We start from the raw sequence: 19,311 nt of genomic DNA on the forward strand, positions 1-19,311 counted from the left end.
AAAAGCCATAGAGCTGGGTCCAAAGAGCTCCAATCCCCCTCTTCCCTGAACCTATCTCCTTGTTCCATTTTTCTTCATTCCTGAATGTTGCAGACACAAATGGAAACAAACATCACCAATTGCAAACACTTTTTATTTCTTTTATTGCGGTAGTTTGTGGGTGTCCCGAATCGCACGCAGAGGAATGGCAGGGTCCTCGGCTCTGTGGGCTGTTCTTATGACCCTCTGGCTGCGCGCAGGGGACAGCCTGGGTGCCCAGCTGGCCTGGGCCAGGTGTTTACTGGGCTGGCACAGGCTGTGGGGGCTCCTGCTGGGTCTCCGTGGGATCCTGCAGCCCATTCTGCTCTGACCCTGGCTCTCCCTCCGGGGGCTCCAGAGCCTGCCGGGTATCAGCTTGCCACAGCTGCACCAGGTCCGTGGGGGTCTTTCCTGCCTGGGGGAACCAAGCGGAGATCTTGTCACTGCTCAGAAGTTTGTACCAGGAGGTTCCCTCATCTATACCGGGGGTTCCAATCAGGGGCAAGCAGCAACATTTAGAATGTTTGTGATTGTCACAGTGAGGGGTGTGAGCACTACTGGCATTTGGTGACTAGAGGCCAGGGATGCTGCTTAAAGATCCTGTAATGCACAGGAGCGTTCTCTCATAACAAATAAATTTCCAGCCCCAAATGTCAGTAATGTCCTGGTTGAGAAATCCCCACCCACCTCCTATGCACAGCTTCCTGACTTTCCCACTATCCCCTTAGTCTTTCTTGAGTCAGGGGGGACATTCCCATTCCCCTCTTTCGTGATTGCTCCGGGCTCCAAAGAAGAGCGTGGACTAAGCAACGTAGGACCCCCAGAGAACTCTAGACCCACACAGTGTGCTAGGGATGGTCGTGCCAACCAAACGCTTAGGTTCCCTTCAGTTGGGTTCCTCCATGATTTTGGCCTCCTTAGGCCTGGACATTAGGACCCCCTCGGATCTATTTGGAGACCTTTGGGAAGGCCTCTTACTGTCCTTTCTGGCTGTTTCTCTGCACTTGCCCTCTGGATAGAGATAAGCATACAGAGATCTGGGAAGGTGGGTGGGCCCCAAATTCCCAAGGTGCCCCGAGAGACCCTCCACTGTGAGTGTGCTCCGAGGGCAGGCAGAGTCTTTCTTAGTTCTGTGTTTCATTTGAGTGCCCAGCGCAGAGCCTGTGTGAGCGGTGCACACTCGTTACCAAATCAGGGAAGGAATGGACTTACTAGGTTCTTGGTCATCATGTCGGCCCCGTGCAGGAGTAGCAGTTTGATGATTTTGTAGCGGTTGAGCCTCACAGCATCATGCAGGGCACTGTCCCCTTCCTAGAGCCAATGCGACACTCAGTATGGCCCACAGGGGCATGTGGATGCCCTCGGGCTTCCTGCACTCCTGGGATGTGGCTGAGCAGAAGGGGAGCTGGACACTCACTCTGTCCTTGGCATTGATGTCCAGGCCCAGGGATAGAAAGTGCTGCACAATCTCCACGTGCCCCGTCCGGACTGCCACATGCAGGGGGGTACTCAGCAGCTGTGTGGGAAGGAAGCAGGAACCGCTGGCTCAAGGCACCTGGACTGTGGTGCTTCTGGGTGGGAGGTTGTCCAAGCTCCAGCCTAATCCCCTCCCCAAGTCCCAGTGCCAGGGCCTGAGCCCCACAAGAACTGGGAATGCTACCATTTCCACCATGCTATCCAGTGGTCTACCTCGGAAGCATTCGACGCCTCATCCTCTGCGAGGCCTTCGATGGTTCTCCTCTCACCCAGCTGCAAACAGCTGTGAGCTCTGCTGCCCTTCTCTTAATTATTATAATAGGTGCTATTAACTGAGAGGTAACTATGGGACAGGCATGGCAGAAGCTTATAAAACGTCAGCCTTATGCTCAGTAAATAATTTACATACACTTCCCCATCTAGTTATATAAGAATTCTGTAAGACATGTGACAGATACGCCACAGAGGCTCAGCGGCAGACCCTAGTTCAAGGCTGCACACAAAGGAATGAATGAATAGAAAAATGGTGGATGAAGAAACAAGTGAACAGATGAAGAAGTGAACGGAGGGATGGATGGACAGATAGACAAAGGATGATGAAGGATTGCAGGGATGAACAAATCCTCCCACCTCTTTGGGGTGATCCCCAAACCCCTAGTGGATTTCTTCTCACTCTCTTCTCTGTCCTTCCTGCTCCCATCCCCAGATGGTCTCCAAGGACCTACAGGTGATGGCAAAGACCCCTTCCTGGACTCTGCAGCCCCTCTAGAAACCAGACTAGCTCACTATTCTGCTTCCTGGCCTTTTCTGTTCTCTGCCCCTTGCCCTCCCTTCCCACCCATCCTAATACCTGTGAGCATTATTGCCTCACCTTGTCCCTCTTGTTCGTGTCTGCTCCTCGGCTTTGCAGGAGTTTTACGACCTCCAAGTGGCCCCCACGACAGGCCCAGTGCATGGCTGTGCAGTCCAGCTAGAAGGGAAAGATGGGGCTGTAGGGGAGGAAGTGCCCTAGGGGAAAGGACCTCAGTTAAGAGGGCTGGAGGAATCAAGGGAAAGAGGACAGGGAAGGGGCAAGGGCACGTCTATGCTGGGCAGTGGACCAAGTGGAGCAGGAGAACCCTCGGGTCCAAGCCAGGTTTATGGAGGATGGCCCCAGGCCATACAACTCACTGGAGGTGGGGGCTGGCCCCAGAGGAAACCTGTTTGTGTCCCAGGTTGGCTGGAGGGAGGGTCCACTGGTGTTGGGCCCACCTCCTACCTCCCACCCAATGGGCATCTCATACTCACCCGATCCTGGAAGTCTACAGTGGCCCCATGCTCCAGAAGCTTCTCCAGGATCTCCATGTGACCTTCCAGGGAAGCTCGATGAAGTGCTGTCCGGTGGAACTGTCCCCAGAGAGACCGTCAGGGCCTGATTTCTGGCCTCAGGCTGAGAACAGACCTTACCAACCATTTTGAATCTGATCCCTGTGTTTGGTCCCCATCGTTTCCATGTTCTGGCAGCCCTTCATGTTCTATCCAGAGCAGCCTTGGAACCCTCTTATATCCTGGGCACTCTGACCTTCTCACCCTCCCCCACCCCCAAGCACATCAAGCTAGGCCTTGACACGGGCTGTTCCCTCTGCTGGGAATGCCCATTTTGCCCTTACTTCCTGTGAGTACTTGATGAATTCTTGCTACTCCTTCAAGAGGCGGGACAGCTCAAGTGCCATTATTTAAAACCTCTAGGCCCGAGCTGGCCCCAGAGGTCCCAGAGAACCTTTCAGAGAGGGTATTGGAAGGGAGGCCAAGACTTACTAGACTGTTTCCCCTGGGTGCCTAGCCCAGGGCCAGAAGGGGCAGGTGGACACCCATGCCTAATTCAAGGAAGGAATGAACTTCAGCATTTTGGTTTGGTCTCTTGAAACCCTCGGGCCATGAGGCATATCTTCCCATAGTGAAGATATGGTTATGTGTGGATCTCCCCCTTCTCTCAACCCTGGTCTTTCCTTTTATGTACTCCCAGCACCCGGCACAGGGCCTGAAGGTGGTTGGTGTTTGGATGGATCAAGAGGACTGAGACTCCTGAGTCTCAGGGAAGGGAAAGGCCATGTAGTCTAAGCCCACAGTAATGCAGGCTGCAGGGGATGACCATTAAATTTCTCAGTCCCAGGAGATGCATGTGAAATGTGAAAGAGGCAGTTTCAGGGAAAACAGAAGTCTGAAGGGCGATGGAAACATTTTGAAAATCGTGGTGATGGTTGCACAGCATGGGAAATATAATGAATGCCACTGAACTGTACACTTAAAATGACTAAAGTGGTGTGTTTCAGGTTATATGTATTTCGCCACTATACAACAATCAATAAGTTTTAAAAGGAAGTGTAAAATACTATGCAACACAAAAACAATATCATATCCTGCATGTGCTATAGTTTTTTTCTCCATTCACTAAATACTAACTGAGGCATTAATATTCCATTTGAGGGACGCCTGGGTGGCTCAATTGGTTGGACGACTGCCTTCGGCTCAGGTCATGATCCTGGGGTCCCGGGATCAAGTCCCACATCGGGCTCCCAGCTCCATGGGGAGTCTGCTTCTCCCTCTGACCTTCTCCTCGCTCATGCTCTCTCTCACTGTCTCGCTCTCAAATAAATAAATAAAATCTTTAAAAAAAAAAAAAATATTCCATTTGATCCCTGTGACATGCTCCGAGAGAAGCAGGTCGTTTTACAGAGGAGGAAACTGAGGCCCAGAGCTAGCCAAAGGTCACATAGTTAGGGAGTGATAGAGATGGGATTTGAGCCCCAAATTCTTGGTTTGGGCTCTTATTATTTAATTCCATTCCCCTTTCTTCCCTAGAAGACCACATGACATTTGTTACTCTGGAGGTAGTTCAAGGTGAAAAGGGCCTAAGGACTTAGATAAATTCCTGCGTGGGCAAGGGGTCACCCAAACCCCTGCCGAAGGACCCCCAACGCCTGTTCTCAGGCCCACAAGTGGGCGGGCGGAGTGGGGAGGCAACTCTGAAAGGGAAGCAGACAGAAGGTACATGTAGAACTTCACCTGATCACATGCGTCCGGGGAACCCCCGTCGGCCAGGAACTTCTCAATGACCTTCATTTTCCCTTCCACTGCCGCTTTCAGGAATGTCTCTTCTTCCACAGGGCAAGTCTGGAAGGAACGAATGCAGTCATGGATGGCTGGCCTGCAGTGATCAGAGGCCCTCCTGGGCTCCCCCCGCCGACACAGGGGTCCTCCCCAAGACCCTTACGATCTCCTCAGGCTCTGGAGGTGGCTCCTGGGAGGCCGCCAGGGCTTCCCGCTTCTTCTGCTTGCGTTTTTTCCGCAGCTCGATGAGGTTCTGGATCCCCCCCACGTCAATGATCTCCCGGCGAAGATCTAGGGACGTCTTGCGCACACGCTCTTGGCCCTGCATGGAGGTGGCTCATCAAACCCCATGCTGGGGCCTTGGGGACCCCTGAGTCAAGCTTGGGGAGATGGATAGGGAGAGCTTTTCAGGAGAGGGAGAATCCAGATGAGACCGGGACACAGACGGCTCCAATCAGGGGACAAGGGGAGACTTGAGGGGACGGCGTAGAAGCTGCCAGCTTTGAGCCTTCATGTAGGTGAAGGGTAAGAGGAGGGACTCTCAGAGGTAGCCCAGCCCTTGAGAATGGAATCTGAATCCTCAGCTTTCCATGCAGTTTCATGTGTGTGTGTGTGTATGTGAGATCATAAACAATACAGAAACAGGGGCGTCTGGGTGGCTCGGTCAGTTAAAAGTCTGCCTTCGGCTCAGGTCATGATCTCAGGGTCCTGGGATCCCTGCTGAGTGGGCAGCCTGCTTCTCCTGCTCTCTCTGCCCCTCCCCCTGCTCGTGCTCTCTCAAATAAATAATTTTTTCAAAAATCTAAAAAACAAACAAATACACAAACATAAAAGGGTTGAAGAGAAAGCCCTTCTCTCCCAGAGGTAACTTCCATTATGTCCTGGTTGATGCCCTTCAGACAAGCATCCTTTGGGATCACCCTCCACACTACTGTTCTGGAAACTCTGGTTTTCCTCTCAGCAGCACAGAGGTCTCTGCTGTCAGCACACACAACCTCCCAAGCCCCTTAACACGGTTAGAGGGCCCAGCTATATTGCTATCCCATCAGCTGGGGCTTCCAAAATGAGTCCATCCCCTGGGATCTTGTACATACACAGATTGTGACTCAGCAGGTCTGGGGTGGGGCCAAGATTCTGCATTGTTAGCATGCTCCTGGGGTGGGGGAGGTGCTGGGATAATGGGTTTGCATACTAGCTAGGGGGAGCAAAGCCATAGCTTGCCTGTCCTGTCCCCTGAGTGCAGAGGTTGGGCTCTCCTCACGCTTACCTTAACCTTCTGTAAGGCCAGACTCTGAGCCCCGTGGTGCTTCTCATCCTCCAACACCAGCATGTCCATGGGCAGCTTGTGCTGTGTGGTTCCTCGGAGTTTCTGGTGAGCCAAGGAGAGGATGTTCTCCAGCACCTGCCCATAGTACTCAGGGGGGCAGGTAGCCTCTCCCCCAACCCACTCCAAGGACACCCCAAGGACTTCCTACTGTGTGACATCAGAGCACTTCAGAGCCCCACTCCCGACTGGTCCTGGAGAGCCAGCTCCCATAGTTCTCCAGCTCAATCCTACCCCAACCTCAGCTCAAACACCTGTCCACTGGTGGTCATGTGTCCTCAGCAAGACAAGTTTAAGGGCTACTGGAATGAGTTTTCGTGAAATTAAATATATTCACTTTTCAAAGCACCGAGATGATGATGATGATGATGATGGTGGTGGGTGGTAGTGATTTCTTTGTTGCCATTAAAGATTCATATAGATGAAATGATTGTGGTAAGAATTGATAGTTATTTTTTTTTAAAGATTTTATTCATTTATTTGACAGACAGAGATCACAAAGAGGCAGAGAGGCAGGCAGAGAGAGAGAGAGGGGGAAGCAGGCTCCCCGCTGAGCAGAGAGCCTGACGCGGGGCTCGATCCCAGGACCCTGGGATCATGACCTGAGCCGAAGGCAGAGGCTTCAACCCACTGAGCCACCCAGGCGCCCCCCCCCCCCTCTGTTTTAAAGGAAGCCACTTTTTGTGACAGGCTCACACCCATCTCTGTGTGCCGGGAAACTTCACCCTGGGGTAGAGGACACAGAGTCCGGGTGGTGGCTGGGAGGAAAGGCCCACCCTTACGGAGCTCTCAGCTGCTTGTACCTTTTCCACTGAGCTCTGGTGGGCCACTCCTCTAGGGCTGTTTTGAGGGCTGATTTCCCCGGTCTTCATTTGGGAGGTCCTGGTGCCCACTGGCTGTTCTCTTCTGTGTTGGGCTTACATGGTTTGAGGTATCCCCAGGATTGGCATCACCTGAAACACTGCATCTTCTTCCAGGAACAAGAGATGACCTTGGGCTGCAGCCTGGGGGACCCTGGCTGGGTTCCTCATGGAGCATCCCAAGGGTAGGCTTGGGTTGCCATTAGCTTGGTAACCCAAGCACCTATGATGGGGTCTAGCATACAGCAGGCGCTCAGTGAATGTTGAAGAATAAATGAGTGAGTGAGTGAATGGATCACGACGGGGGGCGCTCAGCATTTTTGCCCACCCCTAAGTCCTCAGGGATGACCTGACCTAGTATGCTCCCATGACAGAGCCCAAGCCCTGGGCTTCGGGATTCTCCTTTGCCTCCCACACCAAGAAGGGGGAGCAGGCTGGACAGAGGCTCCCCTCTGAGAATTTTGCTGGGCTGGGACTTGGTGGGAACAACTAACGACTCGTGCTCACATGGGCCTTACCCAGACTCTCTAGTCCTTCATTTCAGATTTGTCTCTGGGGGCTGACACACAGTCAGTACTCAGTGTTTATTGAACCGGGTGCTAGTGGGTGAAACACAATGAAACAAATGCCCACCTTACTCTGTAGATCATTGTACAGATTAAATGAAAGTATGCCTGGGGGCGCCTGGGTGGCTCAGTGGATTAAAGCCTCTGCCTTCAGCTCAGGTCATGATCCCAGGGTCCTGGGATGGAGCCCCGAATTGGGCTCTCTGCTCAACAGGGAGCCTGCTTCCTCCTCTCTCTTACTCTCTCTCTGCCCTGACCCTCTCTCTGACCCTCTGTCTGTCTCACCCTCTCTGCCTGCTTGTGATCTCTGTCAAATAAATAAAATCTAAAAAAAAAAAAAAAAAAAAAGAAAGTATGCCTGTACAGAGCTTAGCACAGTGCCTGGCACGTGGCAGGCATTGGTGAGAAGGGTGGCTCTGTGGGCACCCGGTGTCCCGACAGCCGTGCTGCTATATTTGTTGGGTGAATGAATGGATGAGGACAGCTCCGTGTCCCCCTGCTGAAGGTCTCTGTGTCCAATGCCAGGACTCCAGAAATGGCACAGCGGCGTGACTCACCTACCTGGCCCCAGGAGAGAAGTGGCATTCCTGGAGATCCAAGGATGCCCCAGCCTGGACTCATTGGGCTCAGCCCAAACTCTTCCCCCACAAGCCTGTCCCCCTACCCTCCGCCTCTGTTTTACATCTCTTCTTCCACCAGAGTCCTGGTCCTTCCCTCTTCCTCACCCCTATTCAGCCACTCTTTTGGTGAACAGAGCCTACTTCCAAACTGAAGTGAACACAGCCTACTTCCAAACTGACTTATCTCCTTCCTCCCATTCCTGTTAGGGCCAGTCTTTCGCCGATGTGTCCTTCTCAGGCTGTCAGAGCTGTCTTTCTAAAATAGGTCAGATGGTACCACTCACCCTCACTCAGCAACACTTAGTGGCTCCCCATTGCCCAAAAAATAAATATCTTTCCCATGGCCCTCAAGGGTTTGTACCCAGCCTTAGGCCCTACCAGACTTTCTCACAACAGTCCCACCATCCCTCACCTAAACTTTTTAGTGCCTGTCTTTTCCTTAGCCTGGAATTCCCTCCCTCTCTGATCTCCACTCACCAGCCTTGAAGGTCCCACTCAGATGCCATCTTGTTCCCAGGGGTCCTTTAGCACCCACAGTCAGAGTGACTCACCTACCTTTTGTTCCCCTTTCCTGCTGACTTAACAGCTCTATTTCACCATTGCCTCACTCTGCCTGTTTCTCTGTGGACTATGTCCCTGGCAGATGCTGGCTAGAATGACTGTAGGGCTGGTAAGGAGGAGGCAGGGGCTGGCCCTACTGAGCCTCTTACTCCTCACAGCCCCTGGCACTTGGCAGAGCAGACTCTAAGTCAAACAGTAGTTTAAACAGAATGAAGAGTAGACATGGCTGCACCTTCGTCCCCTCTCCCCACTCCTTTTTCCCAGAGAAAATGCCAATTGCCCAGAGCCTCGTGCTCCAGTGGCCACCCCGAGTGCAGCTGGTCGTCCTGGGAAAACCCATGCTTCCTTTCCCAGCACCGCTTCCTTGCTCTGCTCCCAGTCTCTATTCTTCAGGGACCAAATGCAGGAGTTTCTCCTGTCTCAGCCTCCCGCCCAGCAGCTGGGAGTTCTCAGGGCCCCAGACTCCCCTATTCTCAGGCAGCACCCCAGCTGTCCTGCTCTAGTGCAGCCTGGCCCACCTCCTCGAGGTCCAGGTGGGTGGCAGGATATCAGGAGCCCAGCTTTGCTCACCCACCCCACCGTCTCTCAGTTCTTGGGGGTTGAAGCCTCAGTCTCCCACTGGCAGCAAGCCCCTCCACCAGGAGCACCCTGGGGCTGGAATGGAGCCATCGGGCCCCTGGGGACATCTGCCCTCCTTCCTACCACAGATGCGGCAGCCAGGCTCTTACCTCCCTTGACAGTAGAGCTGGATCTCCTTAGAATCCCCTTGGGTCCCCACACCCATGCCTGTACCTCATTCTCTTCCTCCTGCGCCAGCCGCTCCTCGATAAGCGCTGTGGCCCTCTGCACTGCCTCGGAGCCCTCCATGGCGCCGTCTATCGCCAGCCTCTGCAGGCCCCAGGGCCTCGGGGGCTTTATAAGCCAGGGCACCCCCCCCACCCCCACCCTGCTGGGCGCCTTTGCCATGAGCTCACTGGCCCAATTCTCCACCTGCCTCCCCCACCTGTCACCTTCACCCCAGGCAGCCCCAGGGAGCTGAGGGAAGCAGGGGCAGTTTGCCCCACCCACCCCCAACCTGTTGGAGCTGAAGGGCCCAGCGCCCCAAAAGAGCAGGGCTGCAGGAAGGAGCCCACCTAGCCTCTGTCCTGAATGCTTGGGTCGGGCTGGGCCTTAACGGTGGCAGCTGGGCTGCACAAAGGACCCACTGGCTGCCCCTAACCCTGATGACAGTGCCACCTGCTGGACGCCTGGCAACTGCCCACTATTGTCAGTGAGAGGAACTGTGACAACTGTGAGGACCCAATGGAGGCCTGTGCCCCCAGCTGTCCTGTGAACAGACTCTGCTTGCTCTGTGGCAGGGCCGACTCTGCTATATTGGGGCTGGAGTGTCAAGGTGGTGGGCAGGAGTAAGAGCAGGTGCCTCCCTCTTCACTCAGCTCAGGCCGGCCTTTGTGTCTCTGGAGTCCCACAACGCCCCCTAGTGAGGTGTCGCTGTATGTGCCTGCCCGTCCATCAGCCTCTGACAAAACCTTGACCCTCTGTCTGTCTCACCCGGCCTCTGCAAAACTTAAAAGGTCTTGCTTCAGGAAGGGTGTCAGGAAGCCACCTTAAAAGGACCAGAGTGCAGTCCCGAGCCTTGGTGACGTCCAGCCCCTTCTGATCATCCTTCCTTGTCAGGCCACCCTGACGGGGGTCTGGCCATGCTCACTGAGAAGGAAAATATTCTCAATGGAGAAAAAGCAGACCCGAATTTGCTCCATACCTAGAACTCTGGGAGTGAGCCCTGGGCCTCCGTGCGCACAGACGCCACAGTTCGGCAATTCTGTACTGCTCATGCAGCTCGCCCTTAGCTAAAAGAGGTCCCCTTCGGGGGATGTGCATGCACAGTTTCCCCACAGGAAGGGTAGGTACTGGCTCCTTTTCCTCTCTGGTCCCCTCGCTGCTAAGGGACACATGCTCGCAATCTAAATGTGTCCGAGATTTTGCTTTCACATCCCTGAGGGCGCAGGGTGGCATCTCCAGGATTGGGGTGCATACATCAGTCCTGAGGGCCCGGGCAAGACCCTCCCGCTTCCAGGAGCAGACCCGGCAGGTTACTAATACCACCTTCCTGATATGTTGCCTCCACTTTCAAAGCTCGCTCACATCTGTTACCCCATTTAATCCTCCCAGCAACTGAGGAAGAGGCAGGGCAAGTGGCATTGTCTCCACATTAAGGAAAACCAAGTGGGCTCAGAGATTAAGTGTTTTTCCTGAGAACCCATGAGAACACAGGGCCTGGAAAACTAGGAATTCAAGGCTCTCTCCTCTCGGCTGCGACCCACTCCCACACCAGAACTGGTTCTGGGGCTCCACAGAACAGCCAGGGAGCCCAAAGTCAAAGCTAGGCAAGAGAGAAGGTAGGAGCAAAAGGCTTTATTGATAAATATGCAGATATGTCTGTACACAGGGACCTGTTGTGGGCCATGGCCGGGCTGCAGACCCCCCACCACTTGGGTTACAGCCAGGAGATGGCCCCATGTAGACCCCTGCCACAATAGCACAGCCATCTGGCCACCCGCCCCCTCCACCTCTGCCAATTGTGCTGCGGGGCAGGGAGAGGCAGAGGCCGGCCTCAGGCTCCCTGCCCCTGGGGCTCACAAGCCATCCCCTCCCCTCCAGAGGACTGGCACTGGGCCCAGGGCAGAGTCAGGGAGTAGGGGCAGGGGAAGGGGACAGCAGCTGCTTCAGACCCTGAGCAGAAAACCGGAGTGAGCACAGCCGGCAGCACCAGACAACAGATCTGGGCTCTAGGGGCCTCCGGGCTGGCCCCTCGTGGCTTGAACCTGCTGCGGGAGAGAGGCAGGGTGGAGTGCCCCCGTCTGCCTTTTCTCCAACAAGGCTGGCAAAGCCTGTATGTGGCAGCACTGCTTCCTGGGTGTGGGGCCCTCGTGGCTCCTGGGCCCCCGGGGAGGCAGGGTCCCTTCATGGCTTGCCCAGCAGCCACATGGCAGGCGGCGCCCCTGAAGAAAGTGACAGCCCTCGGAGGCAGCAGCAGGGTGGGGGGACCCAGCGCTCCGCCAAGAGGCCTCTTAGCCCCGCAGAGGCCTCCACGGCCTCTCTTCCAAGGGGTCCACGGGCTCCTCAGTCCTGGGGCGGAGGGGGCTGGTTGATGATGACCTGGATGACAAAATCTTTCTGGATCTTGGTTTCCTGAAGCCTCGTGCGGTCTGTAAGCAGCTTCCCGGAGAAGAACCACCGCTGCCAGGATGGCTCGATGCCCTCCAGGCTGTGCAGCTGCCTCTTCAGCTGCCCCACCGTGTCGGGCAGGCTGGCGTTGAGCCTCACGTCCTTGCCCGTGGAGAGGCGCACCTTCAGCGGGAACTCGCGGCGCACCGCGGGCGTAGGCTCAGGCGGCTCCAGGCTCTCCTCCTCAGTGTGCTCCAGCAGCAGGTTCACGGGCGGCGACAGGCAGTAGATGGGCAGCTGGTAGCGATTGCCCAGCTCGTCATAGCATTCACAGAGGGTGCCTGTGCGAGAAGTGGGGCAGTCAGGGTCTGCTCGGAGAGCCCCACAGTTTCTGTCTTGGCCATGTGAAGAGACGGGTGCATATGCAAGTCAGGGCGGGTAAAGGAGGTTATTTGGGTGGGGCACCAATCCAACAGGATTAGTGTCTTTCTAAGAGACATTGGGGCTTGCTTTCCCAGTACGTATGGGAGGACGTAGCAAGCACGCAGCCATTGATAAGCCACGAAGATAGCCCTCACCGAAAACCAAATCAGCTGGCACCTAGGTCTTGGGCTTCCCGGCCTCCAGAACTATGAGAAAGAAATCTCAGTTGGGTAATAAGGTACCCTATCTGTGGTATTTTGTTAGAGCAGCCTGAGCAAACCAATACACCTGTTATGGCCATCCCACAGTCCCCGAAACCAACCTACAGTCAGGTCTCTCTGGGACAGACAGCTGGGAGGAGTTCAAGGTGGAATCAGGAACACATGGGGCCAGCATCTTGGCTCTGCCAGGTACTGGCTCTGCCAGGTACTGCCAGGTACTGTTCAATGCTGGTGAATTATGTAACTTTCTATTTTTTCATTTGACAACTCTCCTGAGCTACATGCTGGGTGCTGGGGTTACCAGGGTGAGTGAGAAGGCATGGGCCCTGCTCTCCATGGCTTATACTCTGGTGGGCCCCAGGGGACTTCCTGTACTATGTATTGCACACAGTAATATATTTGTTGTGTCCTGAGCACCTACTAAGTTCCAGGACTGGACTAAAGGTGGTTCTGCATATCTTACTGAGTCCTAACAACCATCCTGTGAGGTGCATATCTCCGCTTGAAAGCTGCAAGTTCCTGAGACTAAAATCGAGAAGCTCCCTGTCAGGGGCGCACTACCAAAAGCAGAGACAGTTGTTAAAACCCAGGTCTGTGGGACGCCTGGGTGGCTCAGTTGGTTGGACGCCTGCCTTCGGCTCAGATCATGATCCTGGAGTCCCGGGATCGAGTCCCGCATCGGGCTCCCAGCTCCACGGGGAGTCTGCTTCTCTCTCTGACCTTCTCCTCGCTCATGCTCTCTCTCACTGTCTGTCTCTCAAATAAATAAATAAAATCTTAAAAAAAAAAAAAAACCAACAACCCAGGTCTGTGACTCTACAGTTCCACCGTGACCCTCCGCTTCACATACTTTACCGTATAAGTCTGTTATAAACTTAAATGAGATACTACAGCAGAAGCTTCTAGCTCAGTGCCCAGCCCATAGTAGTAACCCTCAACAGAAGGGTTCTCAGATGCTCTGTGATCCCAGAGTACCCCGGGCAACTCTAGCTTGCTCTCCTCATGCTGCTTTGAGTTTGGCTGGTGCCTTTCTATGCCTTCAGTAGACAAGCGGGGACTGCGTCTCCCTTTGGTTTGTGTCCCCGCTCCTGGCACATACTCAGTGAGGGTTGCATGAATTAGCAAGCAAAGGGCCACCCTGGCCACCGAGCAGCTTGGATTGAAAACTCCCAGTGCTGGGCCGGCTGCCGGCTCCCTTCCACCCAAAGCGGCCTGGCGGTCCCAAGCCTGGTGGGGACAAAGCCCAGCCCCGCCCGCTCACCGTGAGGCAGGGTGATGCTGGCTCCGTCCAGGATGGCCTGGGCCAACTCATGGTCGTTGGCCTCGGCTGCATAGGCGGCGGCCTTGAGGGCATCCCAGATCTCCTTGCGGCCCTCGAAGGCGGGTGCCGTGTCCCAGAACTCATCCCGTTTGCTCCGCAGCTGCCCGTCGGTCATGGGGTAGTCGCTCTTCCACTTCAGTCGCTCCTTCTTCAAGGGCTCGTTGCGCCCTGCGTGGGACGGAAGGGACAGGCTGAGCACCTCTGAGGCCAGGCTGCACCTGCAGTCTCTCCCGCCCCTGCCCTGCCAGCACCCTCCCACCCCTCACCTCCCCAGCAGGGGCTCCCAAGTATTCTTCAGGCCTCAAGACCCTTTCCGGCAGCATCAGGGGATTAGTCTGGAAACTCCATACACCCAACCGGGAGACGAAAACAGTTTTTGTCAGCAGAGCATGTATCGCCTCCTTCTTTAATTATAAAGGAGTACACGCTCCATATCCTTAAAGACCCGGCAAGAATGTCCATGTGGGAGAATAAGGGCGGCCATTGGTGGGGCAGGCCGGGCACTTCAAACCCGCTGCTCATCTTGTCCACAAAGCCCGGCAGATGGGCCGGCTGTGACCATGAGAGCCTGTCATGTGCCTGAGGTCACACGAGTACAGATTTCACACAAGACTTTGAGTGCTGAGGCCACCCTCTCACTGCTGTCTGTGCCATGCTGCCACCGGGGAAGAAATGACTCCAGAATCCCACTATTCAGAAATAACCACCGCTGACACCTGAACATATTTCCTTTTCCCCATTTCTCTCAATATAGTTGAGTTCATATTACGGGTTTTTTTTTTAAAGATTTTATTTATTTTTTTGACAGAGAGAAATCACAAGTAGACAGAGAGGCAAGCAGAGAGAGAGAGAGGAGGAAGCAGGCTCCCTGCAGAGCAGAGAGCCCGATGCGGGGCTCGATCCCAGGACCCTGAGATCATGACCTGAGCTGAAGGCAGAGGCTTAACCCACTGAGCCACCCAGGCACCCCATATTACGTTTTTTTAAAAGACTTATTTATTTGGGGGCGCCTGGGTGGCTCAGTCGGTTAAGCGACTGCATTTAGCTCAGGTCATGATCCCAGCGGCCTGGGATGGAGCCCCACATCGGGCTCCCTGCTCAGCGGGAAGCCTGCTTCTCCCTCTCCCACTCCCCCTGCCTGTGTTTCCTCTCTTGCTGTGTCTGTCAAATAAATAAATAAATAAAATAATAAAATCTTAAAAAAAAAAAAAACCAGACTTATTTATTTGAGAGAGAGAGGTCAGAGAGTGAGTGCGCGTTGCCTGAGGAGGAGTGGGGTTTTGAGGGGGAAAGAGGGAGAGAGACTCCCAGGCAGACAACCTGCTGAGCTCGAAGCCCAAAGCAGGGCTCCTTTCAGGATCCTGAGATGAGGACCTGGGCCAGAATCATGGGTTCAATGCCTCACTGACTGAACCATCCAGGTGCCCCAGTGGAGCTGATACTGTTACATTTATTTATTTTTTTTAATCCTTGTTACAGAAAGGACTTCACATTTTTTTTCATGCCAATATACAACTTTATTTTACACTTATATTATGTCAGTGTACATTCCCATGATGAACAATGATTATTTTTGTACCTACCATGTAGTTACAGAACACGTTTTTTGAAAAAAACCATAACCAACCGACCAAAACATCCCTGCAGCATCTGAAGCGGAAAACAATTCTGTTAAATGTCATTTTTCTTGTTACCTGGCCCCAAGTGACTTCCAAGACAAGTGGAGACTGAGGGCAGAAGCATCTCTCAAAGGCTCCAGGAGGCTCAGACCTCTCAGAGCCGAAGCCAGAATAATCCACAGGAGGAAGGTTTAAAGCCGGTGGCTCCCACTCAGGCTCCGATCCTCTGGGCAAGGGGCCGGACCCAAGCTGGGCTCTGCCAACCAGCCGCCTGGTCCGCCTGGGGCAGGAGAGGAGGCTCCTCAGGGGAACACAACGACACCCACCGCCTACCCGCCTACCCACCGTGTGGAAGAACCCCCTGCGAGCCCTGTTTTTCTGTATATGACCCAACCTCCCCTACTTCAGCTTTGCAACAGCCTAAGGCACTAGGTGTTTATAGCTTTTTCACAGATGCTGGGACAGGCAGAGAGATCAAATGACTTGCCCGAGGTCACCCAGTAAGTGACAGCGTGAGGATTCCACCTCAGCTCAGACTGAATCCACAGACAGCCCTCCTGCCGGTCTGCGTGAGCAGGCCAGAAAACTCTCAAAGCCAGACATCTAATTTGAAGAGTTGCCAGGTTAGCAGAAAGAAATGCAAATCCTCTTTGTGGGAAAACAACTTTAAACCAGGCCTCAAAGAATTCCCAGGATAAAGTTCCAAGGAAAATAAATGATAAGGTCATAGTTTTTGGTTTTTCCTTTTTTTTTTTTTTTTAAATCACAACATACAAGGAAACAAGGCAATAGGAGCCAGAGCCAGCAAAAACAGCAGACGGAAGGATCAGATGGACAAAGATTTCAGATAGGGGATTTATCGGACCAGATTATGAAATACCAAGTTTAAGAAATAAGTGAGTCCTGGGGTGCGTGGGTGGCTCAGTCATTAAGCATCTGCCTTCAGCTCAGGTCATGATCCCAGGGTTCCGGGATCGAGCCCTGCATCGGGCTCCCTGCTCGATGGGAAGCCTGCTTTTCCCTCTTCCACTCCCACCCCTGCCCCGCTTGTGTTCCCTCTCTCGCTGTCTCTCTTTCTCTCTCTCTGTCAAATAAATAAATAAAATCTTTAAAAAAAAAAAAAGAAAAAGAAAAAGAAATAAGCAAGTCTTAATGATATGAACAGGGAAAAGGAGATTAAAAAAGACCAAGCAGAGGTTAAAAGAACCGTATGGGACTTCTAGAAATGAAAAACATAATAACTGACATTTAAAGGGTCTGAAGTTTTAAGTCAGAATCTCCAGAAGATATGACAGGAAGAATGAGGATGAAACGATATTCAAAGAGATCATAGAAATGTCCATTTTCTAAACTGTCCTATAAATTTAATGCAATTCCATTAAGATTCCTAACGAGGAAGCTTCCCGCTGCCCCTACCAGGAACCTGAGAAGCTGATTCTAAAGCTTATGCGGAAGGACAAGGCCACTCCTGGAGTGGAATGAGGTGGGAGAATCCGTACTACCATTACCTACACAAACTATAAAGCTGTGGTGAGTGTGGTACCAGAGCAGGGACAGATAGATGGGCCAATGGGACAGAACAGAGAGCCCAGACATAGACCAAGCATATACGGAAATGTAATTCAAATGAGAAGGAACACTGCAGATGGTGTGTGTAGAAGATGGATGTGAGATATATATCTATGTATGTCTCTGCCCCTGGTTTCTGGTAATATCTGGTCTCTGACCTGGTTCCTGATACACAGCTCCTAAAACCCTTATAATTTCCCGAGTGGTAGGAATGTCTGATACAGAGCTCCTAAGGCCGTTGGAATTTCCTGGGTGATACAAGTGCCTTTTGTTCTAATGAAGTGGCTCCTGGTGGGCTCTATGCTAAGCTTGGAACTTTTAGCCCTGTCCCCCATTCTCTGGTGAGGGGAGAGGGGATGTAAATTGAGTTAATAGCTGGTCACAGCTATGTGATGAAGCCTCCACAAAAATCCGAAAAGTATGGGTTTAGAGAGCTTCCAGGTTGGTAAACATATCCATATGTCGGAAGGGTGGTGCACCCCAAGTCCAGGATGAAAGCTCTTGCGCTCAGGACACTTCCAGACCTCCCCCCATGTATCTCTGCATCTGGCTATTCATTTGTATCCTTTAAGAAATAAATCAGCGGTAATAAAATAAATCAGCGGTAGTAAGTAAACTGTTTTCCTGGGCTCTATTGAGCTGCTTTACCAAACTACTGAACCCAAGGAGAGGGTCATGGGAACCTCTGATTTGAAGCCAACTCTGACAGAAGTTGTGGGTAACCTGGGGATTCACTCACTACTTGAAACTGGAAGCTGGGGGCAGTCTTGGTGGGTGAGCCCTTAACATGTAGGGGTCTGCACTCACTCCAGGTACTGTCAGAATTGAACAGGATTGTAGGATACCAGTTGGTGTCCGGAGAAAATTGGAGAATTGCTTGGTGTGGGAAAAACACCCATCCAACTGGCACCAGAAGTATTCTGTGTGATCAGTAAATAAGAAACACAGGAGAGGGGCGCCTGGGTGGCTCAGTGGGTTAAAGCCTCTGCCTTCAGCTCAGGTCATGATCTCAGGTCCTGGGATGGAGCCCCGCATCGGGCTCTCTGCTCAGCAGGGAGCCTGCTTCCTCCTCTCTCTCTGACTGCCTCTCTGCCTACTTGTGATCTCTCTCTGTCAAATAAATAAATAAATAAAAATCTTTAAAAAAAAAAGAAACACAAGAGATTTTTCTTAATGGACTACTGATACATGGTGTTAGGGCTATAGTTTCTCCTATAAGGAAAACATGTAACAGAATCCCTACCTCACACCAGCCACAAACATCAAAACGAGATCAACTGATCAATCAAGGACTTAAAAGTGTGGAAGAATAAGGATATGTTGGAGAGACAGAAGATTATAGTTTTGTCCAAATGTTTTTTGTGAAAGTTTGTGTTTTTGTATGGATCAAAAAAATAGCTCTGCTTCATGATTTCTCTGGTCCTTCAGCAAGAACTCTGATCAACCGGGGTTCACAGACATGCAGTGACACCCTCAAGGACCTCTGGGTGATATGGGGTTTTTGCCCCTCCACTCGGTGACCTGATCGTCTTTTTAACTTCTTGAGCTGATTTCTATAGTTTTCCTGTCTCCTTCCTCTTGCCCACATGTCACTTCTTACTGGTCCCGGTCTACCTGTGGCTCCTATGGGCAGAGGTCAGGCCCCCTAATGGGCTTGTAACCCGCTGGGGATTGAGAAAGCTGGTCAGTACTTTTGAAATGGAGAGCATCCGGATTTAAGAAAGAGGCTTCCTGAAGAAGAAAGAGACTAGGCTTCAGGATATCTGGATATCTGCTGTTCCTGCTCCAGATCCCCCCAACCCCCCACCCATCAGATGGGGTTTGGCTCTGTTCCTGACCACTGAGGATACCTGACGTATAACCAGGTACACATGGCTCTCACTGTCTCCGTAAGATAAAAATAGCCCCATCACCTGAAGGGTGCTTTGCTCACATACCTGGCTTTCAGAGTCCCCTCCCCTGCATGTGCACCGCAGAATGCTTTCCAACTATCAGAGACCCACCCACAGATGGGACACAATGCAAGTGTGCATCTTTAAGTATGAACAGCATCTGCAGTCACCCAGGATACAATGGTGTAAAAATTCCTTTTCCTGTATGCTGGTCCTCTCAGACGGCAAACACTAGAAAATATTAGAATGGAGTGGGGGGTGGTGGTGGGAACAGGAAAGGCGGAAGTAAGGAAAAGGCTGCAGGAGCCAATAGTTGCCCTTGCAGACGTCATGGCACCTCGCAGCCAGCAGGGGGCAGCCGCAGCACCTCCGGGCCAGGTGCAGGCTCCCTCCAGCAGTGAGTCAAAAACGGCTGAAAGATACCCAGCAAAATTCTCCCCGCCCAGGACAAGCCTGTGGAAGAGACATGCCAAAATATCTGGATCCCTACACTCTGACGCGAATAATTTAGGCAAAGGTACAGACGAAAACCGAAAAGGAAGGTTTTAATCCAAACATAAAAGGAAATTGATGAATATTTTAA

The 19,311-nt window shown here is 52.7% G+C and overlaps 2 protein-coding genes across 2 annotated transcripts in view; both read right to left on the reverse strand.

Annotated features, from left to right (window-relative positions):
- Positions 1-277: 277 nt before the first annotated feature.
- On the reverse strand, positions 278-9,496 carry ANKRD2 (ankyrin repeat domain 2). Its single transcript, XM_032883064.1, is given in 11 exon segments — positions 278-433; positions 1,231-1,329; positions 1,436-1,534; positions 2,366-2,464; positions 2,782-2,880; positions 4,540-4,647; positions 4,748-4,906; positions 5,852-5,953; positions 9,308-9,397; positions 9,399-9,446; positions 9,449-9,496. Coding segments are annotated over 11 exon segments (1,092 nt in total). The 5' UTR covers positions 9,482-9,496.
- A 1,414-nt stretch (positions 9,497-10,910) lies between these two features.
- Positions 10,911-19,311, reverse strand: part of UBTD1 (ubiquitin domain containing 1) — a 53,749-nt gene continuing 45,348 nt past the window's right edge. Inside the window, exons 2-3 of the mRNA XM_032883115.1 lie at positions 13,589-13,816; positions 10,911-12,024 (exon numbers count right to left, since the gene is read on the reverse strand). Coding sequence (XP_032739006.1) covers positions 11,639-12,024; positions 13,589-13,816 — 614 coding nt within the window. The 3' untranslated portion in view covers positions 10,911-11,638. The remainder of the gene's footprint in view (positions 12,025-13,588; positions 13,817-19,311) is intronic.

Source organism: Lontra canadensis, unplaced genomic scaffold, assembly GCF_010015895.1.
Source record: "Lontra canadensis isolate GAN:19392208 unplaced genomic scaffold, GSC_riverotter_1.0 scaffold3, whole genome shotgun sequence".
Lineage (NCBI taxonomy): Eukaryota > Metazoa > Chordata > Mammalia > Carnivora > Mustelidae > Lontra > Lontra canadensis.